This window comes from Cheilinus undulatus, linkage group 19 (genome assembly GCF_018320785.1).
Source record: "Cheilinus undulatus linkage group 19, ASM1832078v1, whole genome shotgun sequence".
In the NCBI taxonomy this organism is placed as follows: domain Eukaryota; kingdom Metazoa; phylum Chordata; class Actinopteri; order Labriformes; family Labridae; genus Cheilinus; species Cheilinus undulatus.
Genome location: NC_054883.1, coordinates 18,279,153 through 18,306,305, shown reverse-complemented (window position 1 = coordinate 18,306,305; position 27,153 = coordinate 18,279,153). Strand labels below are relative to the sequence as shown.

Below are 27,153 nucleotides of genomic sequence, written 5' to 3'. Positions count from 1 at the left end.
GATCCTGGTGAACACTTGTGTGCATCTGCGTCGTGGTTTTTTTTTGGGTTCATGGAACTCCTAATTAAAAGCCCCTTCCACTCGTTTGAGCCAGATGCATAAAAATTGGTACAAAAATGTTGCAAGGCCAGACGAGAAAAAGGTCTGTGACCATCCTCTAAAACAGTGGTTCCCAACCTTTTTCCACTGAGGCCCCCCCATTTATGTTTACGAAAAGCTGAGGCTATCTAGAACCCACCCAAAAAAAGTGGTATATTGCTGTCAAAAAAAACCCCATCAATTTGAGTTTTTTATCAACTGGGGAACCAGTGCTCTAAAATGTACAGGTGGTGAGATCATAAGGGGTAAAGGTCAAATTATGGGCCAAATCAATGGCGTCATAACTGAAGGATCTCCTCCAAGGACAATCATCTGATTGACTCCAGAATGTTTTTTCCTAATCCTTCCTCATTCTATTTGTCCTCGTCTATTCATCGGGCACTAAAAGGCTGGATGACGAATCTTGGCACTGTGCCAAAAATATAATTCATTTTAACTCTGCAGTGCTGTCAATCATCACCAAACTTCACCCACATAATAACACTCCCAGCCCCGATGGTGATTTCACATTCCCTTACGGTTTCTCAAATCTCCCTCAACATTGGTCTGGAACATTCCAGTGCCATGCTGCCATTGAAAGGCCTGCCTCTAACCCTAGCGCCATGATGATGCATTGAAAGCAATCAGTCTGGAAAATTCATACAAGTCCTTGTCTGAGTCAGACATATAGGTTTGTGATGGGTGGGTGTGGCTTACTGGCTTAGTGGCGCCTCCTAAAATATGTCAAATTGTCAGTTGCTGCAGCAGGTTACATCTAGGATTTTGAACATTGGTGAGCATATACATCATTACTTGCCTCTCAGGCCCATAAGCTAACCTCTACAGGGAGTCGACCAGCTTGATTTGAATTTCAAAATAAAGTGTGTTACTTTGTTGCTTAATTACTTTGACCAGTGTGAACTTTTACATTATGCATTATTTTGTGTTCTTTAAAATCAAAACAGTGCCAAACTGAACATGCCTATATGCAATTATCTTTTCTCTGCTGCCCCCTACTGAACACAGTCATGTTTAATAACTGTCCAGTATTACCAAATGGCATCTCAGCCATGGTGGAGAACTAGCTAAAGCTTTTTAGATCCTCTACGACTGCTGCACACTCTACGGTTGGAACACGCCCCGACATGCACCTGGGTGCAAAGGCCCTTATCACCACGCGCAGCATTAATGTTGTTTTTTTTCTAATGCATGGATTCAACTTAAGCCTAGTACAGGGCAGAGTGTCACCTTTGTAATGGTTTCCTCGTCCACCGTGTTAGCTCCAATCTCTTTGTTGACGTAGAGTAGAGCGTAGAGGTAGCCGGCCCGGCCGTACAGCAGCTCATCTGGCATCTCAGAGTCTGGACTCAGAACTGACCGCTGCAGCTGGAGAAGCCTGAAAGAAACAAGTACTGTGTTAGTTCAACAATCTCTAATAGGAGTGAGTTCACCATGAAAATTTGACACATTTTATTTGCAACAAAAGAAATCCTGTTAAAATCCTTCCAACAAGAAATATGTGTGTTGCTGGCATGTGCATCTTCCTTTCATTGTTGTTCAATAGCTATTAAAACACATGAATGAGTCACACTGTTTTATTGGACAGCATGTTCCTTCCTTCCTTTAACCACACAAACAATCGTTTGTCACTCACTCCTACACAGAACCTCTTGATGCCCAAAAATACCTTTAAAACATAAATTGGGAATTAATCCACTGCTGAAACTAGTTCCCAATAGATGTGCAATTTCATCTTGTTAGAAAAGAAACCACAGTGGCAAGTTTATAAGGAATTTATTAGTGTAGTTAAAAGGATTTTGGTCTATTTTTAAAAGGCCCATGCATAAACTGTTTCATTTTCAACATTTCAGACTTCATCTGAAAGTAATGTGCTCCTAAGAGGGCAGAAATGTCAGTGTTATGAGAAAATGACAATTTCTGTGAGGCAATAAAAACACATAAATTTGGCTTTATACTTTGAAGACCTCATAAGTTTATTAAACCAGGGGTGGAGGGATTACGAGTTCCATATCTTATAGAAAGAGTCTGTAAACATCTATAAAACAAAAGGTCTTAAGACCAAACAAGCATTGTCTGTGAAATAAACCAAAAATACACACTGCTGTACAACGGTACCATAATCCTGTAAACACATTTTATCACTGCTATATATTTTTTTCTATTAAAGAGGCAGTGAACACTTCATAATTTTTTTCAGCGGTACACTGAAGTATGATAAAACACATCAATACTGGTGTTATTTCTGACAGTTGCACCAAACTGATAAAAATTTGCATTTTATGGCTTTTAATTAGCTCCAACTGACTTTTGCTTTGAAAATCTTTCCTGAAAAGTCGTGGCTTGTAGGTTTCTATGTCACAGACTTTATATAAAAGGTAGAATGTTATCGCCTCTAACCATTCAGAAACCACTCCCATCCTCTCCTGCAACTGCACTGCCTTGGCTCTGAGAGCTCTGGCTTTAGTAACGCCAATGCTGGAGCCAACAGCCCAAACAGGTAGTGCTCAGGACCACCACGGTCCGCCACCACTTCACAGCCTGCTTCAGGGGGCTGGAGGGGAAAAATCCTCCACCTCAAAAGATCATTCTGAGGCAGCAGTGCTGCGGGAAGGGGACATCACTGTCACTCCCACCTCATCTGGAAAACCCCATCCTTTTCCCCTCCCTCCTCTCAGTACCAAAATGCTCATTTTTTGTGCATTTTTCAAAGATCTGAAGTGGGCGGAGTCAGCTGTGAGCTGGCGGGTTACTTACACTTTGAAACCAAACTCTGACAACAATACATCCTGTGTTTGACTCTTTTTGATTTCCTCCTTTTCTTGAGTTGCAGGCTGTTGCTGAGTTCCCCCAGCAACATAATTGGTGTAATGTTACTAGAGGGGATGGGTACATGTACTTGATGTGCAACTCATCATTAGCTCCATGCTGCACACACAGAGCCACAAAATTATTTTCACTGCTTTGTGTCTTGCAGCATGAGGCTAAAATGATCTCATACTGCAAATTTTCATTATAAATAGAAAAATAAAATGCATCTGCCTCAGTGTACAAGGTTTGTGTGCACGACATCTGAAAAACACAGAAAGAGAGCATTAAAAAATGATGGACTCTGTGTGTTATTCTGCTGTTTTGGGTGGTGTCTGAGTCCTTTTGTCCTCCAGACTGTTTCTTAATCAAATATCTGATTTGGTGCTTTAAGGTGCGCCGCATGTGCATGGTCAGCCAGGGTTCGAGTCCGGCCTGTGGCACTTTCCCTCATGTCTCTCCCTAGCGTTCTTATCCCCTGTTTCAGATTCCCCCGGCCCCAAAAAATTTCAAAAATCTGATTTGGGTCACTGGAAAACTGAAATAAATGTTAAACTCTATCACATCTATGACTGAATAAATAAATACTGCAGTTGCAAAATGTCCAGTAGTCTCATTAAAATGTGCTCAGTGACAAATACTTTGTGTTTCATTGAAGACATGTGGCAATAAACTGAATTTTCATGTCCATACCAACATTGATAAATCCTGTTCCTCACCTGGACAGACAGTCGTTGCTGTCAGCAGAGTTGTTAAGCTTATGGTGGACCACCGCACCCACCGCCAGTGGTCCGGCGTCACCACACAGAAAGGTCACTTTACGTCCATTCAGGATCCTCATGGCCCTCTTTACATAGTCCAGCGCCCTCTGCAGGTGGGAGGCCTCATGAGACACACGGTAAAGCTGAAGGTACAGCAAGGCGATGCCTGTTTTAGGGATAGTACAACAAGAGTGGTCACTGCATGGAACATAGTTTGCATGTTAAACAGTGCTAGAGACAGACCTGTCCAGCCGGTGTATGTGGAGAAGTCATGGGGGTCAGCTGTCTTCAGGCCCTCCTCCATCTGCAGGAGCAGATCTTTGATTTTATTCTGGACCTTCTTCTGGAAGGCTCCACTCACCTGAGGAGGAGAGAAACAAAAATTATGAAGCTCAGCCAGCTTGGAAATATTTGACATCTAAAAATCTAAGATGGGCATTTAAAATTCAGAAAATGATTTGCAATGACATATGATGTACATATACCCCCCCAACACTACTAAGGGGATGAACTGTTTATTTTCCATCACTTTTTAATAATGCAAATCGACTTTTGCCAAATTATGCACTTTCTGCACACCATAATCAAAACAAATCTGTCCCAAATATCAGGTATCAGTCTCATGAACTACTAATAAGATCGCAATGAGGAACCTGTCACTGAATAAACTGATCTAAGATAACCTGTAATTTATTTATTTTTTCTTTTTATAAGTTTTTCTTTGGTTGACTATGGGCCTATGTCACACTAATCTTTTCAAGGGTCAGCCAGTACAAGAATCCTTCAGGTGGCTTCTTGAATTCTTGGTATTATTTATTTCATTAAAACCAAATAATAAGAACAAAGACTTGCATAAAAAGACCTTGCAGACATCCCTAAAGAAAGTAGGAGTCAACTTTTGTGACCTAGCAACAATAAACACTGGTTTAAAAGGGCTCTAAAACTGAGGCTTTAGCCACTGCCAGCAGAAAAACAGAGGCGGTGCGACGCTGCTGGAATCTGACCGCCGCTGCTGCATTTAAATGCAGCGTCCTGTGTTGAGTCAATACGGGACGCCACTTGGTCCATATTTCGTCCCTCACGTCCTTCTCAGCCACTGATTGACTAATACGTGTTGCACTTGTCGGTTGGATTGGTCAGCTAAAATATAGAGCCAATCAGAAGTCGAGTAAGGCAAGTCTTCTCTTTGCAAAAGAAAGCGGGAGGGACAGGTGACAGCTTCAGACACTCACGGGGCAAAAGTGTTTACACGGAAGCAAGCGGGAGACCGCGCCCTCAGCACACGCACACATGGAGCTCAGCAAGACGTTAAAAAAAGTTGTCATTTTCCTCGTTCGCGCTTCACCTCCGCTGCTACAACGCCACCCTAGGGGAAACACTGACTATACTCCACACTATGTCCTTTAAAGTGTTTACTTCAGGCCTTAATTTGCCATATTAATTCATTAATTGACAGCAGTCTGGTGTCAGTCTTATCTCTTATCACACCATCTTTTTTATCTTGCTGTCAACAACTTCTTTTGTCAATTAACTTCTATTAACTCCTCGTTCATGTCAAAAGTGCCATCAGGAGGAATCATCACGTATGCACTGTAAACCTGAAAGCTGTTTGTGATCAAATGATTGAAGTAAATATTACTTAAAAAAGTTTTTTTGCATTACTCAAATATATATTATTCTATTACAGTGTGATGGTAGAGTGCACTTGTTTTGAGTTGAATAAACTTAAAATTTCTTTTTTTAACTTGAACTTTGGAATTACTTATAATTTTGAGTTAAATCAACTTAAAATATCTAACGCTGCAAGGTGTTGAATTCTGATAGGCTGGTTCATATTTAAACCTGTCCTGGCTAGTTTGAGACAAAATTGCACCTTTTCCCTGTTCAAGCAACTAAGACAGCAGCTAAGAAGACTGGTTTCTCTCTCAATTTGTTCTTAACACCTTGGAACTTGGTAAGTTCTTTTTCAATCCTCACTGATCATGACAAATGATTTTATCATCATCATTGAGGCTTAAATGACATTTTAAGAATTATGTGTTCATTCTGTTGTTTATTTGAGAGCAGTTTTTAGCAAGTGTGGTTTATCTTTAAGTTTCTTTGTTACCGTTAAGTAGCAGATATTTAACAGTAAAATGTTATATTAACATTGACGATTTAAAATATCCTTAAGTCAGAAATATGAAGAGGTAGAGTCATGAATTTAACTTTTTAGCTCATATTTCAACCTTTTAGACTCACAACTTTATGTTTTAACTCATTCATATTTTGACCTTTTGAACTCATGAGTTCAAAATTTGACTCATATTTTGACTTTAAAAAATTTATGATTTTGACTTTATATCTCGTATCTTTACCTTTTATAAACATGATTTTGACTTTTAATTTCATGTTTTGACCTTGTATCTAAGGTTTTGAGTGTTTAAACTTATCATTTTGACTTTTTCAATCTCAAAAGGATTTATCACCAGTGCTAAGTTTTTTCATCATATTTCAAATCTTTATTTCTCTTGTCTTTCAAAATCTGTAGGATCTTCAAAGAGACACTCTGAACGTTCAAGTGGGCATCCTCTGCTCCCTCAGGAAAGTGAGGCCCTATAGAGAAACCTCTTTAGATGACCATGCCAACCTAATTCGTGTTTGGCTTTACATGTGCCCTCCACTTGGACGTGTATGAAGAATACATTCACCTCATTCAGCAGGTAACGCTGAACTGGGGTCACAGCAGGCTACCACCTGAACTTCCGACCCTGAAAAAGAAACTTGTCTTGTAGTGCTGAGTTGTCTAGGCTTCCACTGTGCTTATTATATCTGTAAAGTTTAAGATACAGTTTAAGTTCCCTTGTCTATTTTTTATCTCTGTTCTGATGTATCGTTCACTGATGTATTGTGTTTTATGTCTATTAAAATGAATTAAAAAGATGCCCTGCCTTTTGTATTGATTTTAATTTATGCATCAGTCAACAAAAAATTTGGGTATGACTTTTAAGTTTAAACAAGTTAAAAATAGTTTAATGAATGAGAAATGTGTTTGACTACACTTAAGAAAATTAGTCATTGTTACTTAAAGTACTAAGTTGAATGGTTGACAAGAGGAGGTTGATTTTACAACAAATTATATAGTATAAATAAATTGTCATTTAGTAGATTCCACTTAAAAAGTTAAGCCCATTCCTTTAAGAATTAAAGTTCAGCCTACTTAAAATAATCAGTTATTTCATTACTCACAACATTAAAATGCAATCACTTGCCACAGTTTTTTTAAGTAAAGTCATCTTATCTGTGTTTACAGTGTGTGGGGAGTCAAACTGCCTGGCAAATCTGTTGAGGGGTATTTTTTTATTCTAAAATATCAATTATTTGGCACCAGTGATTCTATAACTGCATGAGAATCAGGAAGACAACATATTGCCAGATTGGCATTTTGTTTCACCTCTTGTTACAGAAACCCACAATTGGCAGGTCTACATTTGCTTTGATATATACAAAAGAAGTCCTCCATCATTCAGAGGTGGGGGTGAGCCTAATCTGTCAGCCAGGTTTCAGCCAGTGGGTTATAACCCAGACCCTCCATCATTATGGTTCATTTCAGGAAACACAGTATGTCAATGCGGTTATAATCCACATGGCTCAGAAGTCTTTTTACCCTTTAAAGATGTAACAGCATAGGTCAGACTGTGCTTCAAAGCCTGGTTTGATCGTGCATATGGAGTTAATTAATTCTCTACAGGCTCCATTCACATTCAGCCTACAGCGTGAACCGTGTAAAGGAGGGGTTTGGATCTTCCAGTTCAAAGCAGCTTCAGAGATTTCACTGAGAGTCTCTCACCAGCCGCTTCTTAAACACTCACCAGTGGGAGTCTGGGAGTTCACAAGAAATGCTGGAGCTATTTGTTGGACTTAAGGCCCATTTAGTCGCAGCCACTGGCCTGATAAATTAACAAGAACCACTTAGAGAATAGGTTTCACAGCTCTGGACAATCTGTGCTGCTGCTGGTGAAAGCCAGTCAGGCAAAGACGGTTTTTCACCAGCTGAAACCAGTCAGCATGGTGTCACCATTTTACTCTATGTACATCTCAATAAGGCAGGTAAACTGAGAGAGGCCTGTGATGCAGGGAAAAGAAACACTGTCTAACAATTAAGAGGATCATGTTTTTCCACCAGATCTAACACCACTTCTCTATGAGTGAGATCCACAAATACCAAAACTAGGGCTGAACAATAAATCCTTCAGGGCATGTGATTTTAGTAACAGGACATGAAGCATCCAATGCTGCTACTTCTGTGTTGTTCAATGGAAACTAAAACCAAGAGTTTAACCCTTTCCTCAACTGATCTATGGTGCGTTAAGAAAGTAATCAGGGGTAGAAGGGTCTTAGTAACAGAGGTGACCAAGAACCCAATAGTCACTCCGACTGAGCTCCAGAGATCCTGTGTGGGGATGGGACAAAGCTCCAGAAGGACATCCATCACTGCGGTCCTCTATCGATCCTGGCTTTATGACAGAGTTGCTAGACAGAAGCCTCGCTTCAGTGCCAAACAAATTAAAGCCCGCTTGGAATTTGCAAAAAAGCATCTGAAGGTCTCTTAGACTGAAGGAAACAAGATTCTCTGGTCTGATGAAACCAAGATTGAACTGTTTGGCCTCAATTCTTGACATAATGTAAAGAGGAAACCTCATTAGCTCATCAGTTGTCCATTGCAGTGAAGAATGGTGGTGGCAGCATCATGCTGTGGGGGTGTTTTCCAACATGCCAATGACCTGAAGAACATGGCCAAGATAACACAGGAGAGGCTTAAGGACAGCAGCAGCAGGGAAAGTGTTTTCCTAAGAGAAGAAGAAATTTAGCACCATCTTACATTCTAGATGTGGAATAAGTGGGAGACCTCGGCTGCTGGTGAAATACTATGACTCTTCTGCTTTCTTTTAGCCTAGCCTGTAAAGTAGGGAGGAGAGCTTTGAGTGGGCTCTGGAGTCAAGCACCTGGTCCAACAGTGGCTGGAGGGAGTCTGACTGGTGACGAGCTGCTGCAGGTGTGTGCTGGGGGCAGCACTAGAGGCATGTCAGACGTGGCGCCGCTGTGATTGGGCTTTAGGATGAGAGAAGCACTGTATGTGGACTTTAGTGCAAATAAATAATTAAAGAGAAGCACCTTTGTCTGTCAGCTTGGATACAACTCTGTCAATTGTGGACCAATCATCCTTAGTGAATTGAAACTGCACTGACAATAACGATGATGATGATGTGTTGAAAGACAAGTCAGTAAAATGACTATTTGACAAAGGTAAACCACCTGTGTGAGGTCTAGGAAGGGGGAAAAATTGATACAACATAGTATCACGATATTTTGTCTGGTCATATATTGTATCATATTGTCCACAAGTATCTTTTTTTTTTAGTTAATTGCTAACATGAACTGAAGTCTATGATAATGGAAAAATAAAATTGTTTGGACAATTGTCCAGTGAGGTTGGCAGAGGTTATGGTCATAGAACAAGAGAAATTCAGGACAACAAACATGTGCTACATGAAAATAAAATACTGCAGAAACATGACAAACATGAGGGCAAGACTAATACTAAATCAGCTAAAAAGTTGAAAAAATTGTATAGATCTTAATATATCACAATATGGTCTCGCAATACTCACTGAATTGCAAAATGTTTAAAATCACAGTAATATCAAATCGTGACCCAAGTATCATGATAATATCGTATCATGGGGCCACCAGTGATTTCTATCCCTACTGAGGTCCTAGAACACGACACTACTACCCTTCATTTGGATAGGGGACTCATCATTGCATCCTTTATGATAAGCGTAGTTGGCCTTCCTTTGACAACAAACATTGGTTTATAGACATTTTTAAGGCCCTAATTGGAAAACTATCACCTTACATCTCAACCTTAGAGCATCTGAAGCAACATGACTCACTCTGCTGTTTTGTTATTTATTTATTTATTATGATTATTATTTATCAGTCATTAAGTCCATCGAGCTTAGTAAAACTGAACATTCCTTTGACAGCCAAAGCTCATGAATTGTCCTCTATCAAACTGTTTCTTGCCTCCCTTAAGCAGTAAAGGACTCTGATTTTTAGAAACTGTGTTTCATACTGTGACTGTTTCACCTAATTTCCAAAGCTCTATTTTTGTTACTGGTTGCATGTGCTTGTTCTGTGCAGCAGTTTAAATATACTTGTAATATCCTGTATTCAACAGGACAGGAAACGAGGGAACCCTTAATGTCCCCTCAAGAAAAATTAAGTACTAAAATGAAATTAACGGGAAATGAATATAAACAAAATTAGATTGGTATCATCAATCTCTTTCAGACAAAAATAATTATGCAAAAAAAACATGAGCAGAGCATTTCTAATTAACAGTATTCTGCTATGCTTTCAAATAAAGTATAAGGCAAGGAACAGGTTTTTGAGGATTTTAATATCCATCCATTTTCAACACTGCTTTCCCGTTGTGGGTTGCACTGCTTTCCTGTTGTGGGTCCTATCCCAGCTGTCATTGGGTGAGAGGTGGGGTAAACCCTGGACTGGTCGCCAGTCAATCGCAGGGCTGACATTTAGAGACAGGCAACCAGGCAGGCTCACACTCACACCTGAGGTTTAGTTAGAGTCACCAGGTAACTGAATGAGCATGTCTTTGGTGGTGGGAGGGAGCTTGAGTACCCGGAGAGAACCCATGCGTGCATGGGGAGAACATGCAAACTACACGTAGAAAGGCCCTGACCGGGAAGCGAACCAGGGACTTTCTTGCAGTAAGGCAAAAGCGCTAACACCTGCGCTGCCGTGCAGCCCAGCATTTTATCCACTACAAAATTAATAGTCCTCAGTCTGTTTTTTTTTTTATTTTTTAAGTACAACAAGAATGATCTAACAGGACAGGAAATTGACTGGTAGATACTGGTAGCTGTTAGTGTGTGAATTCAAGCATCTAAGTGGTCATGGTAGCTGGTATACCACTGATACCTTTCCCTCTAAACACACTGTTCTGTCACTCTGCTAAGCACTTTGCCTGGTCATTTTGTTTCCTTTGCTCTGGTAAACACTGACGTCGATAAACATTGTCTATTATCTAGTCTGTTGGAGTTTGCTCAGAACAGCTATTTCTTTCCTAGTTAAGTCCAAACAGAATAGACAGTCCTGAAGGCCAAACCCAAACGAGCCTGACCAGAGACTGGCCTCCATCCCCAAGCTGAGCAGGTTACTACCAGTCCAGTCTGATCTCTGTGCTCTCAGTCACTGCTGCAGTCATCCAGAGATGGAGGGATCAATAGTGGGGAACAAAGCAGAGGCAAAGTGACAGACGAGATTGTTTCAAGTGAATGACTGTGACTGTTTAGCATAACAATGGTGGATTCAGAACTAAAAGAGTGAAATGAGAAAACAATGAAATATGAAAGCTCTGCCTGCAGCTGTAAACAACTCAGTACAACACACAGATCAGGAGACAGGCATTTTTGTCTTATTAGGGTAAAATCTACATACAAATATGTGCAATACTGAGCTGGGGTACAAAAACGCATTGCTGCATTAAGTTAGCTCTGGCATGCATTTTATTCAGCACAGTGCGTAGTGTAAAAGCGTACAAGGGCAGACTCTTGTACAAAGAATATTGTTAACCTCAGGCTAATGCAACCTAAGATAAAAAGAACAAAAAAGTCTCAGTGATAACTTTGTATAGTCATAAAATCCTGTTTCACACCCTTCTAAAGAGCTTTGCTGTGGTTTTGCATAAGAGAAGCCTTCAAGCTCATGGACTCACTTCTCAAATGAGCCTTTTTGCTTCCTTTTCCATTATCTCATTGGCATCAGCATACCCCACCACCAACACAGCCCTTTGTGTTTTTTATCCCTGTGCTGAGAATATGAAGAGGAAACAAAGAAAGGCCCACAATATCGACAGTGAGACAATAACATTCATGACATAAAGTCTGTTATCCGCAGCTCAGTTTTCCATTGTATTGTTGTTGTTTTACAAACATACAATCTACCAGTAACATGTAAGGATATAGGAAATATTACAGAGTGTTTTAAGAAACAGGCTGAGTATTTCTATTTTTGATATTAGCTAAGCACTTAAACTCTGGAGCGTCTGCAGACTGCCTCAAGTCCACACTCAGGAACTGCATTTTTGCACCTGTGCACTGATTCGTTTTCTCTTTGTGCCAGTGCAGAAGAAGTACAGCTGTGTCAGTTAACTAGCTTAACTAGTGAATTTTGTGTACCGAACGGATTCATGTGGAATGAAGCTCATACACAGAAAGAAAACCAGAGAACAACTCACTGTCACGTTGTCCAGGCAACCACACAACAACAGCAAACGTCAGCAACAGCCTGAATATTCCCAAATAAAAGTGTCCTGTTCAAGAATATTTTGTTTCCCAGTAAAATACAACAGTTGACAAAGACAGCAATAGTAGCACTGACATTATTCAGCAGCTGTGTTGCTGGCAGCACGTCGTCCAGCAGATCATTCAAAGCATTTGAAAAGGCACCACTCAAACAAGAATGTCACTGTAACCAGGAGGAACAACAAAAAGTCTCACCAGCCGGTTATGTATTTCCCATAATTTAAGATCTTTTGATTATAACAATGGTGCTTTGGTTTTGTGAATCAAATTCAATCTGAATGTGGTACCTTCAACTGTCAGCCTTAGAGAAAGGGGACCCCATCATGTCTGCAGCTGTGTCATAGGTAAGGTTATCCTCAGATTTTACAAAGCTCTATCCTCTTTATCCCCCAAGATGGGCTGTGAAAAATTCTCCCAAACTTTGTAGTAGGTTCCATTGGTTAAAAAAGTAATCCAGTGCTGAAGTCTGTGTTGAAATCAGCAGGATAGACCTGAATTAGCATACTAAACAAGCTAACTTACGGTTGTATGATGATGTATTCAAGTTAGCTGGGAAATTTTAGTGTTTAAAAAATTGGTATAAATATGTCAATATATCAATTGAAATAACGTAGTAATTCAAAAATGTATTTATTTGTTTACATTTTTATTCATCAAAGACCTTTTGGAAGGGGGTTACAACATTATTAATCATTTAAATGTAATTTATTCAGCCTATTTATTTTAAAACAATTTAATAAAAATAAAAAAATATATAAATTCTGTTATTTATTCGCTTCAATTACCATACGGAAAAATGTACCGAACCGTGACTTCAAAATCAAGGTACGTACCAAACCGAAATTTTTCCGTACTGTTACACCCCTCGCTACGCCTGTACAAATTTAGAAATTATTCTCTTTAACACTGATGATACTGATAAGGCCTTTGTTAACCAACAACATTCAATAGCTAACCTGTTTTAATCAACACAAGCAAATATAAATCAGTTATATAACTATACAAGTGAGCTCCTCTCACAAACAAGACCAATTTAGAAAGATCAGACCAGGCAGGAACCTTCACCACTACTTCCTGTCTTTTCTCTGTTTCTATAAACTGTTAGTCTCAGTGTGAAATGTTTTATAGCTATGAAACCTGACAGAAACTCTCAGCAGGAGCAGTCTATGAGATCAATGGAGGAAAGATTGTCATCTGTGAGAAGTTGTCTGACTTTTAACTGAGTCAAAGCCGAGTCCCTGTCTTTCTCTCATTGCCCTTTTTCCACTGAAAGAACACTCTTTTCTGCTGTTGAACCAAGATCCCAGACTGTTGTTTGGGGCAATCTTTACTTAAAGAAAAGAACCACACTGAAAGCTTTTGTAGGAGCCAATGAGCGCTTCTTTATAAATAGGAACCAATGTCTGTCCGGGCACTGCTGAAGAAGCTGGTATGGTCAATTGTTTGTGCGTGTGGGAGAAATGTTGGATTACAATTGCTTTACTCGGACCCAATGAAGTGTTGGAGCAATAAATGTAACGCATTATTGAAATGCAAACTATTGTCTCGGTCTCTCTTCATCAGATACGGTTAAGTTTGTCAGCATGTCAATTAGTTAAATCCTGGTGAAGCATCTCAGGGGCTCCAAGCATTGACTTAGCCTCTACAGCTTTAACTGGTAGAAAAGGCATGTTTGCTCTTCTCTTGACCAACTTCAGCAAGTACTTACTTTACCAACTGGCAGCAAAGAGAGTGAACAATCATGTATCGAGTGTTGGCAATCACGTGATCCCAAATGTCCATTGGTAGGGATGCAGGTATTGGATTTTCACTGATATCCGATATGCCGATATTTACAGATTCATTTTAACTGATATCGATAATGAAATTTAAATATGCTTTTCAGACAAGAAATTCAGTCCTTTTGGACACACTTTAAGGTTTGAGGATGACCAAGGAAATAAACTTTAGTCCTTAAAAAACACTTTAAAGTTTAAAGAATGAGGATAAATAAATAAAAAGACCTGTAATAGGTCTGTTGATTCAGGCTAAAACTCCACTGATTTATTAGTAGATATGGACAAAATTTACAGTTGAAATACACAGGCTAAATATTGGATGGAAAATATCAGAAATTTTGATAACCACTGATACCGATATTTACCTTTTTAAGCTAATATCTGCCGATGCTGATACCAGACCGATAGTAATGTGCATCCCCATCCACTGGGCTCTGGCTATGAGGGACAGCCATTAGGAATGAATGGGAAACAAAGAAAGCGAGTGCTTTAATACTCAAAATGGACCTCTAAGCTGTAATTATCATCAGAAAATTTCCAAATACATTGAGTAAGATCCCTACACTTTACAAAAAAGTGTTTTTTTTCCACAGTTAAACTCATTTATCTGGCTTGGAGGCATTCAAAATATCACCATTTACTAAGTCTCTCAGTCTTCTAACATCTAGTACCATCTAGCCAGATGAAGGGAGACAGGAGTTTTGGCAAGTCCTGCACTAAACTAAGACACCAGCTGAGCAGCTTTTAGCATATAATAAATTACTTGTTTTGGCAAAAACATGCATTTGATTGAATGAGTGGTCGGAAATGATGTGCCGTTCACAAACAAGACTGTACTATAAAACTGTTCTTTTATGTGAGCCATGATGATAGCCAGCTCCTGTTTGTGTGCCTTTTTTCAATCACCATCTTTTTATGTTATTTAATCTACTATTAAAAAGCCAAACTGTTAAAAAAGGAGCCAGTTGGGAGCCAAACAACCAGCTTTACTGAGCTGAGCCAAATGATCTGGATCTCTTGCAAGAGACGGATTTCCCCACCACAACTAGGGATGGGACTGATCCGATCCAATATCGGTATCGGTTCCGATATGGACATAATTAATAGATCAGATATCTGACTGACCACGCCGATCCATCAGACCGATCCAAATCCATCCTACAGTTTGCGGTAGACCATGAAAGCACCGCAGTCTTACACAAGACAGTCCGTGTGTAACTGAGCTGGTATTAGTTAGGATGTTCTTAGCGGTAAAATGACCTAGTAGATTAAACATAAATAATAATAATAATAATAATAATACATTTTATTTAAGGGCGCCTTTCATGACACTCAAGGTCACCTTACAAAAAGTACAAAAAAGTGCATTAAAACAGGCATAAAAACAGGAATAAAAACAAACAGTAATACAATAGACAATGCAAAAGATCAGAGGGAGTAGGAGAGTTTGAAAAGTTAGGTTTTGAGTCTGGTTTTAAAGAGGGGTAGGGAGTCAGTGTTGCGGAGGTCAGGGGGGAGTGAGTTCCATAACTGGGGAGCCGAGCGGGTGAATGCTCGGCCCCCCATGGTGACGAGGCGAGCAGAGGGGACAGAGAGATGGACAGAGGAAGAGGATCGGAGGGTACGGGTAGGTATGGAAATGTTAATGAGGTCAGAGAGGAAAATCTATATTTAGAATAGTAAAAACTAGTCTAAAGATGAGAGAACACAAAGAAGAGTGGGTGTGGCGTTAGCCTGATAACGGGCAGCGCTAGCATTGAAAGCTAGCACCGTCTGCCTTCATTCCTCTTTTCAGATTAATATCATGCTTTGATATTTGGCCTCTTTTCACTTCGGGTGAGTAGTCATACGTGAGCTTAACCCTCGACAGCCCACATACCACTGTATTTCCATTTACTACCTTTGAAAACTGTTGCACCACGGTCTTCCTGCTACATGCTAACAGGTAAGCGCCGAGGTTCTCATTGTTTATATCCGGTGAAGGGTCAGAGAGGAAGGCTGCAGCCATTAACTGAAGCTACAGCGGTCTCTAGTGGTGGGGGGTTCATTAAAGAAAGGATAGACAGGGATTTATAACTTATACTCAGTTGTTGTTTTCTGGATAATGTTGATATTTATTTTTTAGTAGTAGTTCAAATAAATTTGTTTGGAATACATTTAAATTCAATTCATTTTTGTATTTTTTTTGCTTTTTAATAAGAGGAGCTGGGTGGTTTACTACAGCCTCATGTAACGTCACACACTATACCAACAACAGTAATAACTGTTTAATATATATATAGCTATATATTGGAATCAGTATCGTATTGGCACATATTTATCGGAATCGGATCAGAACTGAAAAACAGTGAACCGGTGCATCCCTAACCACTACGGATGAGAGTGGATGGGCATGAGATGAGAAAACACAGATAAGCTCAGAGTTTAATGTGCTAAACCTAAAAAACTGTACTGAAGCTTTATTGGATAGGGTCAAAGAGAAAGCCACTGTTGAAGAAAACTGATTTTAAATCTTAACAAGAGTTTGCTAAAAGGTGGTGGGAGACTCCATGGTCAAGTGAAAAAAAGTTCTTTGGTCTGATGAGACCAAGATGCTGCTTTTTGGCCATCAGACAAGACGCTATGTTTAGTGGACACCAAACACTGCACATCACCACCAACACACCATCCCTACTGTGATGCACGATGGTGGCAGCATCATGCTGTGGGGATGCTTTGCGGTAGCAGGCCCTGGAAGGCTCATAGAGGTAGAGGGTAAATGAATGCAGCAAAATACTGAAAATCCTGAAGGAAAATTGTATTCAGTCTGCAAGAAAACTGCAGCCTGGAAGATTCATTCCCCAGCAATACAATATAAACTGAGTGAAATTGCAGTGTCCAGATTTGCAAGCCTGATTGAGACCTATCAACGCAGCCTCAGTGCTGTGATTGCATCCAAAGGTGCATCCACTAAATGCTGACTTGAAGGGGGTAAATATTTATGTAGTCACTTAGTTTACATCATATAATTTTGGCATAACTTTGTGAAAATCTGTTTTTTATTTTGACATTTAAGGATTTTGTTGTCAAAAAGCCTTATATTTTAGACCATGATTGATTTATGAAATTAATACAAGGGTAAAACATCCAAGGGGGTGAATACTTTTTAAAGGCACTGTTTATCCTCCAAAATGAACAACCACTTTAATTTACCAGTTTCTACACACCTTCTTGAAGTCAAAGTTAGTTTCCTTGCATATCTGTATAATAATACAATACTTTAATAATGCTATGGTCAGCTTGCTGAAATAAACAGACATAGCTCCACTGGTCTCTGCAGCTTTAATATGCTAAATTTAAGTACAAAGTCGTCACACCACAGACGACATTTTCGTTTGTAGCATGATGCACAGTTAACTTTACATAACACGTAGTGCTTTAAAAGCCACCATCAGATGCCTCTGAGCCTTGTTGCTTCTGGTGCAAACACCAATGCAATTATAAATGTTTCCTTCTCTGAAGGCAAGTAGTCAAACACATGCCCTCTATGTTTGTGTGTAGCATAAACATTGCTAAAGTCTTTAACTCAGCTACATTCCCAATTTGAATCAATTAAAATCAGTGATATAACTAAATGACTTCAAATAGAGAAGTTACTGCGACATTACTCAAATTCTGGGCCAAGCTAGCTCCAGTTTTCAACTAGCACGTTGAAAAATGCGACCAAAAATGCAACAAAAACAAATATGTTTACCTTTCCTTCGGCGTCAAATGGTTCATTGTAATCTACATCAGCTCCGGAGTTGGAAGTGAGGACTCCTTGGTCCCAGTCGGGGTAAGGGTTTGGGAAAGAGCGCTCCTCCATTTCTGCCTCTGTAGCCGAGATCAGCTTCAGCCGTTTGGACATGTTATCTCCCATCGCTACGGCGGCTCGGCAGGGACAAAAGTCCTCAGGCACAACAGTCTACGGCCATAACAGTGGAAATAAAAAATCGCGTGTTAGAAAGTCCAATGTTTAGGTTCAAACAAACCGAATTAATAATTTTAAGGAAAAGAAATACGACAATGTCTTATTTTTTAACCTTTAAAGCAATAAACACGGGGATATTCATATTATCCCAGCTCTTTAGACGAAACAAATCCTCGGTAATTGCTTTAATACATTTAAAATACGTAACATATAGGTTTATTGTAAATGTTCTCTCCACAAAGCAATTATAGGCTATCAAACTCTTGTAAATGAGCAGTTCTTTAATTTCAAAGAAAATGGACCAATAAGTCATAACCAACGTTATTGTAATATTTACTCTGTAATGCAATCGGTGTCATGTTGAGTTTTTTAAACGTCCAATTTAATAAGTAAATGGTTCCAGAAGTCACTATTTTTGTTAAGCTTTAAAAAATGAGGGCTTTACAACAGGTTAAGTGAGAGAAAAGTTTGCTTCGTTTTAACTTTTAAACAAATAGCGTAATAAATGAGAACAGCTTAGGCTAATTAGCTTGCCTGAGAAATTAAATTTGGCAGCTAATTAAGAAAAATTGAACTTTAGGTAATGAATGCCACCTTGAGTAGGCTGTGCTTTCTCAACAGGCCTCTGACAATGATTACTGTCTGAGATGAAAATTCATGCAAATCATTTTAAATCTGTCTGACATTTTTTTTTATTATCAGCCCCTCTTTGTTTCTGTCGTAAGACTTAAAATGCAGGAAAACTCAGCATGGATTGCAGATAGAAATACCACCGTGGAAACAATTGTTGCTGCACTGTGACTGCTGGACCATTATATTAGCAGCGCGAGCTACAACACTGCAGGTAATGACAGGTGGAGCCAGAAACGGGCTTACCGAGTGGCAATGTGATCAGCAGGCTATCCGAGCAGGAGACTGTATTGTCCCTGGTGTCTTCAGAGCTTGTTTGTTTGCGCTTGATCCTGGTCGTTGGTCGCAGCAGCCTCCAGCCTCCCAGCAGCGTCTCTCAGCATCCCCCTCAGTGTGTATCTTTCCTGTTTCCTGATGAATGGAAAGTGGAAGCCGCAGTCAGAGCATGCAGGCGCTAGTCAGCCATGTGTCACCGCATCACTGTGTTTCTCTCCTCTGCGCCCTCCCCGCTCCTTCTCTCGGAGCGCACCGAACCATCAGAGTGCTGCTGATGCTGCTCGGCAAATCAGAACCCCCACCCTCCCTCCTCTGCCCCTCCTCCTCCCCCGGGCTTAAAAGACAGACCCCGTACGCTCTAAGGCTGCAGGAGGTGTCCTAACCCACCCAGCACCCTAATATTACCCACGAGAACCCGCGCGTTAAAGCTCCCATTCAGTTCCCCGGTCCATGCTGACACCAAATGTGAATGGTGACAGATGGTGTTGGTGTGTGATGCTGCCCGGGATTAGGCAATACAGCAAACAAAACAAAATCACCACCCCCACCCATTCCACTCACACCACCTCCCCTTGTCGCCTCTGTCATCCCTCCTCCTCTCCCTTTTCTGTCACTCTCTCCCTTGGCTTCAAAGGGCATCATTTTCATGATTTGCACTTTTTAGGAATACATCCTGCAGTGCATTATGAGTACCCAATGCTCCAACCTATCACTTGGGTCTTATTTACTTTGATTCATAAAATATTTTCATTTCAAAGTAACACATTTTTGTTTCAATCTTCATCTTGATTTGAATGTGGGTTTTATATCAGCTAAATGTTTTCCTAACTGACCCTTTAATGGCGCTTTGATTGGTCTGCTGACCTATCAAATCCAAGAGCCCATTCTCAAAGCAGTCCTTAATGGGTTACTTCCAGTTAGACAAACTTTAGCCAGGGCCAAGTCTTTTCAATGTATTGCAGTGAAGTTGTGACCATAATTTTGTGGCGACAGCACAGTTTAAAGTTGTGCTTGGGGTGGTGGGGATTTATGCATTGTGATACAGGAGCATGTACTTTCAGCATTAATAGCGCCTTTCCAGATGTGTAAGCTGCCCATACCATAGGCACGCAGGCAACCCCATACATCAGAGATTCAGGCTTTTGAACTGTGCACTGATAAACAGGCTGGATGGTCCTTCTCCTCTTTAGTCCACAGGACACTGTGTCCATGGTTTCCAAAAGCATTTCAAATTTTGAGTCATGTGACCACAGAACAGTTTTCCGATTCGCTTAATTTTATCTTGTATGAGCTTTAGCTCAGAGAAGACATCTGCTTTTCTGGATCGTGTTCATATATGGCTTCCTCTTTGCATTACAGCTTTAACTTACATTTTGGGATGGCATGGTGAACTGTGGGCTGCACAGCAGCACAGCTAGGGGTCAGCATTGTTGCTTCACAGCAAGAAGATTCCTAGTTTGCTGCCTAGTTAGTGCCATCCTGTGCAGAGTTTGAATGTTCTCCCTGTACATGCATGGGTTCTCTCCAGGTACTCCGGCTTCCTCACATCACCAAAGACATGCTCATTGGGTTAATTAGTGACTCTAAGTTGGCTTAGGTGTGAGTGTGCATGGTTGCCTGTCTCTACATGTCAGCCCTGCGATTGGCTGGTGACCAGACCAGGGTGTACCCCACCTCTCGACCAATGACAGCTGGGATAGGCTCCAGCCCCCCACAACCCCAAACAGGATAAGCAGTGTAGAAATGGATGGAATGATTGGTGAACTGTGTTGACCGATGATGACTTCAGGAAGGATCTGAGTTAGCCTGAGCCCATGCAGTGATTTCCAGTACAGAATCATGCCTGTTTTTAATGCAGTGCAGCCCTGAGGGCCTAAAGATCATGAGCACCCAATTCTGACCTGCAGCCTTGTCCCTTGCACACAGAGATTTCTCTTATAACAAGATCAAGTTTAATGAAGAATTAAATCTGAATGAAGTAAATCAAATCAGGGGATTTCAAGTGTTTCAAGACGGATTGGAAGGAACCAGGCTATCAAAAATGAATTTATATATCTGCATTGAATCTAAAGGCTGGCTCAGACTAGATGATTTTTTGGTGTCTCACACTGGGCGACAGACTGGCTACACAAGTGTGATCCTGAAGCCTCATCATATGCTGTCATCACTGCTGACCCCATTACTGTGATGGGGAGGCGGGTCAAAGAGTGTCATTATAGCTACAACAGAAGCGCTCTGTCAGATGCAAGTGGTATTTTGCACTGAAAAGAAGAAAAAAACTAAGAAGAAACAATTATGGACTTGTTTTTTTGTATCAAGAGGAGAATAATAGGTACTGGCTCTCCTTGAAATAGAACTTGAGCTATGAATGTAAAAACATAAAGAAAATAAGCCCAGTTAGCCTAGGTAATGCTTTGCTGCACACACATAAGATCCCTGGAGGGAGAAAAAGTGAAGGAATTGTATAGTGTCCCTTTGGTAAATGATGATACAAAGATTGGGAGAAAATGCTATCCAACTGGTAGACATCAGGATACACATTGTTGACATCAGGTCATGTCAAATTGACAATGCATGAAAAATGGAGACATGCTTGTCCTGATCATGATTGTTGGGCGTCTTGGACACGTTGTTGATTATGTCACAATAGGGTTTGTCATTCCTGAAGCTCACATTCAGGCCTGATGTTTGACAATGAGCTGAGATGATGTAGTCAGGCCAAAATTGGGCTGAATTCATGTAGTCTGTATAGGTCTTTGGTCATCGTGACCTACAGTGCCTTCAAAAAGTATTTGCCCCCATCTAATTCATAATTTTTTCTCATATTTATCACACTTAAATGTTTCGGATCATTAACCTGACACCTTCGATACTAAGCGTTTGGGAAAGGGCAGAGGATTTGAAAAAAACTCAGAATGTGATTGGATGAACTTTCTGTCTGTCACATCTTTATAGGCCAATCGGAGCAACAAAACATGTAATGTAGCCACAACCGAGGAATAACGAAAATCATGGTGACTACAGACATGTCAGTACACGACTTTTGCCGTTTTTGAAAAGATAAAAACTCACTGCTGTTCTTTGTTCTTCTTTTAATGAAGAAATATCATCGTGTTCTGATAAAACTGGCGCTTTAGCAGCATCCACGCTAATGTCTTCTGCCATAATTGTGCAGGCCTCTTGTTGCTGCTTGCTTACGTTAGGACTCTGCCGCACCTGAAAGTACTGCCCCTCATTGCTGATTGGTCCTGTCATTTTGTAGCCGGGCCCAAACGATTCAGATAGGAGCTTTTCAAGATGGATTCGCTAGTGAGAAACATGGAAACGGGCGTATCCATCTGCTTTGCAAGGTTACCGGATCATTAAACCAATTTGAATATCTCACAAAGACAACCCAAGTTAATACAAAATGTAGTTTCTAAATGATAATTTTATTTATTACGAGAAAAATCCAAACTTATCTAGACTGAGTAGGGAGGGAGCGACTTGCTATGCAGTGCATTTTGCTTACGGATCGTGGTGTAGCTCATGTATGTGAAAATCAGAGGTTGGGGCGTTGGATAAGAAATGGGGCAAATCTTTAGACTAATTGTATCATTATCTATAGCTTTTATCTAGCCCTAAAGTATGTAGGCTACAGTATATATATAGTTATTTCTTAGAGAAGTGGTTCTCAACTGGCCTCAAGTCAGGACCCACTACAACCCTCTTGTTGAGTAACATGGCCCCAATTTCTGAATTTTTTTAAACTAAATTTTTTAAAAGAAAAATGGGGTAGTTTGGCCCCTAAAAGGATGTGAGAAACAATGAGATGGAAACATTTTCGTCACATATTTTGCCACATATTTTTTTTTACAGGCATACATCCCGGACCCACTGGGAAAGGCTTTGTGGCTCAATTTTGGGTCCTGACCCACCAGTTGAGAACCAAGGTCTTAGAGTTTGGAAGTCAACCGGTGCAAACTGGCAGACCAATCACAGAGCTTTTGGTCTGCATTCTTAAATGACATTGGATCAGGACTATGCAGATGGTGTATGCTGTAGCATAGATGCAACACAGAAGTATACATCAGGCTTAACAGGAGGGCATGCCTGGACAAAAAAGCCACTCCCTGGTGAAGGCGGGGTTTTAAAAAGTGTCAATTAGTGAGATCTGAGGACTAATGGCATTTCATCCTGATATTTCCCAACTGCCCTTACAGTCAGCTGTATCTGCAGAGCAGTGACTCAGTAATCCAGTCGAGTAGACAACAGCACCTTTAAAGCAGCTGCAGCCTGACCTGCAGGGATCTGCTTTCCAATGGCGCTCTCAGTCTCTTATCTCAGTCTCCGTCTGTCACGCCATCCTCCATCAGAGGAAATGGGCACACTCTAAATGAAAACACTGAATAAGTGAGACTTATCTACATTATAGTGAGACAGATAATCCTCCTAGTTTGCCTCTACATGGCTGATATTGACCTTTCATCCATTAAATGTAAAGAGTTTTCGACTGTTATCCAAAATACCGTGGCAACTAGAAGTTCTGTGGACAGTTTTATTGATCAAATCATTCAGCTTTTTTCTGCAAACTGTAAAACATATTTACAACTTCCGGGAAAGGCTGCAGTCAGCCTGCAGGTCTAATAAGCTTTATTTTGTCTCTGTATGTCTTGTTAAGATATGTATATAAAGGAGAAGAATTACTTTAAATTTAATGTATGTATTATCCATTGCAAAAGTGATCCAAAAAAACTCAAAATGATTATATTAAATATTAGTTTTTATTTACGTAAATGTTAATAAGGAGGTACAAGTGCTTCAAATCCAAAAAGATGGGCTTTTATAGCAACATAGCAATATAGGAGGGCCAATCCCATTTCTACCCCTTTTCCTTGCCCCTTGAAACAGAGTGGTAAGGGGTAGGAGTGAAAACCTCCCCTTAGAAGTCAAATGTTATGCAAAATGCACTTTTTCAGGCTTTTCTAGCATAAATATGTGCCCCTGGCCTGTCCACAATCCCCCCTATATTCAGAAAAAGTCCCTGTCCCTGTTCTGAGATTTTCCCCTCATGATGTCATGTGGGGAGTTAGCACTGCCCTCAGGTTTGCTTTGCCCTTCCTGGTTGGAAGAAAGTTTCGCCCTCCATTAAGCCACATCCATTTCCTGAGATGGGCGGAGTCAGGGTCGAAGTTAGACAGCTCAGTTGCATTTAAAGCTATGGACACAGAAACAGCTTGTTCTGAGCAGGGCTCAGGCACAGGCATGTTTTGGGGACCTCTGAGACCAATATAAACTTGTCTTAAAGGCGTAAAATATGTGACCTTAAAGAAAATAAGATGCCACTTGATTGCTGTTTGTCATAGCTTCGACCATCTTTTTCATACTATGGATCTCTGAGTTGTTATATTTATACAGTAAACAGTCCTGGTTTACATGTGTATGTACTGTCAGTACAATAAAATTCCATCCCTAGTAGCTAAAGACTGAATATATGAGAAAACACAACTGTGGTATTTTCTATAATCATTTGTAATTGGCTAAAATATTTACATTTATGCGCCTCAAATGCAGTGCATGGTAGGAAATTCAAGGTCTGTGTAGCCCCTGGCTCTTAGCCCTAGCCCTCGATTTTAAAGAGAACTGGGATACTCCTTCATCTGACATGAATGCGCAAAACTGAATGGAAGCGCTATGATGAGGGCTGAGTGGTAGAAATGGGATTGAGCCAAAGTTTGTGCACATTCAACACCATCTGATGTTCAAACTGATGATAGACAGCTAGTTGTACAGTTTCACCCCAGTCCCATGGCCTTTAATTGAGCATTTAAAGGACAAATGAGGATCTCCATTTTTATGACATGATAATGTATGAATATCTGTTTCTCTTTTGTCACAACATGATATCAACACAACATTGGTTTGTATTCAGAGACAGTTTTGCATGAGTTATGTATGGTGTTAGGCAGGGGGAGCTTCAAAAAAGCTCAGGAACTACTGCCATGGACAATATTTAGAAAGGGCAGGACTTTAAAACTAGGAGGGTGATTTGACATGTGTTCTGTCTTGCCACCCTTATATTGGGCTAATCAGAGGAAGATGTCTGCCACCGCCAAGCAGTTCACAGTCAGTCATTGTTATGTCAGTGCGTAATCTGTCACTATCAGTGGAGCCAGTCAGTAAATCAAATTCTCATTGAAGCCTGTCAGAGGAAGAGCAAAAGCATCTCTACCACTAAGAAAAAGCTTTCAGTTTAGATCTTTGCTTTTCCTTTATAAAAAAATGTGGTTCTGACAAAACTACCCTTATACCTGCATCACCACTCGACTCTTCATCAGTTGTCAGCAGTGTTGGGTATAATAGAATACAAAGTAACATGTTTCTGTATTCACATTACGTTTGTCAGTAACGCAGTACTGTAATGTGTTACTGTTGCTACAGTACAGTTACTATAAAATAATAATCTTGTTACTTGTGTAAGAGTAAACTCTCCTTATAACAGGAGAACAGCAAAAAAAAACCAGGCACCCCTTTTGATGTATGATCAGGTGACACTTACTGATCCAGGGGACTGACACATTAGAGGGGCAACCAGGAGAAAGTTTTGGGCAGTTTTCTGTGATCTTCTTCTCTCTTTTGGTGCATTTCTGTGGCGGTGTTACAGCACCACTTACAGCCTTGGCATACACACTACAGTGTCTTCAGTCGTTTTCAGTGGTTCCGTGTTTACGCAGACATTTCCTGAAACTATCACCTGTTTACTGAAAACTTTTTCAGAATGAAATATGCAGTTTTTTTTCTCCAGAGTCTTTTTCATCTCTGAGCTTATTTTCTTTTGCTGATTTTATCAACAGGAATTGGCACTTTTAAGCATACTTCACTGCTGACTTAGCTCTCTTAGAGCTATTTTGCACTAGGTCCTGTCTTTTAACATCAATTCTTGTCTTCACATTACTCATGTATCCTTCCGCCTTTTACTGCATGAAATAGTGCCATTACATTATTTTACACTAATATGGGAATATGTAAGGTTTAGCGTTGTATTGCAAGGAAGTTACAGAAGATCTCAAGTGACATAGAGTAATGGAAATGTAATGTAACCAGTAGTGTAGCTAGCTACTTTTAGCTGTGAGTAACTAACACATTACCTCTTTTTAGAGAGTAACTAGTAATGAGTAATGGATTACTTTAAAAAAAAAAAAAATAACTACCCCAACACAGGAAAGCAAAATCAATCAATCACCTTTTTCTGAAATCACAATATTACTTACAACTGTCTAAACACACCCAAATTCAAGGACCAAGCTTTTGCAAGTAAATTTATACATAACTCTACTTCCAAGGTTTTGAGAGATATACTTTTAATAATTAAGAAAAAATCTCTGGCTCGTGAATTATGATTTCTTTAGAATTATTTCATAAGTAAAATCTTGCAGAGGTTATAAGTTAGTTTCTGATTCACAGCTGAACACACTACATGAGGACACACTAGAAAAGGAGAAATGTAGGCTAATCTATAGCATTTTGCCTTAGGAGCTTGAGGAGGAGCTCTAAAGAGAGCATGTCACATCTCTGAAACATGTGCTGGCTGAGCAATTAGCATGGTTCACTTGGTGAATTTATGCAGCATTTCCTATATCTTAGTGTAAACAGAGCGTTACTGCCACATCACTGTGCCCTGCATTTCCTCCCTCTGGATCCTCCACTCAGAAGGAGATTTCTGATTAAATCGTTAAAGGCAGTAATGGTGCTCTAATCCCTCAGAGACTGGCTGCAAACACATGTAAATGCTGTGAAAATGAAGTGTTTCCAAGGGAGTCTTATCTCTTAGATGGTGGCTCATAGCAGCTCTGGACTGGTTCCTTTTATCCATCAGATAAAAATAAAACTAGCTTGAATATTTCCCAAAGTTTCAGCAGAGATGGAGTGTGGCAGTAGGAAAATAGGATGAGCACAAATACTCTACATGGAGGGGAAAGCAGATTGCAGCTTTGGTAGCCTGCAGTCCCCCAGCAGGCTGATAAGGTGGTGACAGGTAGGTTAGTCATTCAGGGTCAGCACAGTGCAGGTTGATCCTCAGGGTTAGCACAAATGAATAGTCCACTTTTTCAATGAACACGTCAGTGGCTGTTCTTGTAATAAAATCACTCTTTCCTTTCAGGCATCACAGGTACTCTGCAGAATGATATTAAGGAAAAATATCAGGAGTCTTTCTCTTCTTGATCATTCAGCTGACAGGCAGAATTAAACCGATGTATCTTGATGCTTTGTCTTTAATCTAAAATTAGCCAACATACCCCAAATGTCACTGTGCTGATATGAGATCTGATAACGGAAAAGAAAACAGAGAGCGAATTAGTTGTGGAGGAAAGACAAAGAAATGCAGTGCAGTACAAGTATGTTCAAAAGCAAGAAAAGAAGGAGTCACCAAAAATATAATATTCCTTTTTTTTGGATGGTCATATTCATTACTTGTACATTCAGATAGAAAAAGTTAAAGGCCA

At 40.1% G+C, this 27,153-nt stretch overlaps 1 protein-coding gene across 1 annotated transcript in view; it reads right to left on the bottom strand.

Moving 5' to 3' along the window:
* The window catches only part of lancl2 (LanC lantibiotic synthetase component C-like 2 (bacterial)), a 51,195-nt gene extending 32,443 nt beyond the window's left edge, over nucleotides 1-18,752 (bottom strand). The window contains exons 1-5 of the mRNA XM_041813970.1: nucleotides 18,641-18,752; nucleotides 17,549-17,758; nucleotides 3,909-4,026; nucleotides 3,624-3,831; nucleotides 1,327-1,474 (exon numbers count right to left, since the gene is read on the bottom strand). Of these exons, the coding sequence (XP_041669904.1) occupies nucleotides 1,327-1,474; nucleotides 3,624-3,831; nucleotides 3,909-4,026; nucleotides 17,549-17,713 (639 nt within the window). The 5' untranslated portion in view covers nucleotides 17,714-17,758; nucleotides 18,641-18,752. The remainder of the gene's footprint in view (nucleotides 1-1,326; nucleotides 1,475-3,623; nucleotides 3,832-3,908; nucleotides 4,027-17,548; nucleotides 17,759-18,640) is intronic.
* Between the last annotated feature and the right edge of the window lie 8,401 nt (nucleotides 18,753-27,153).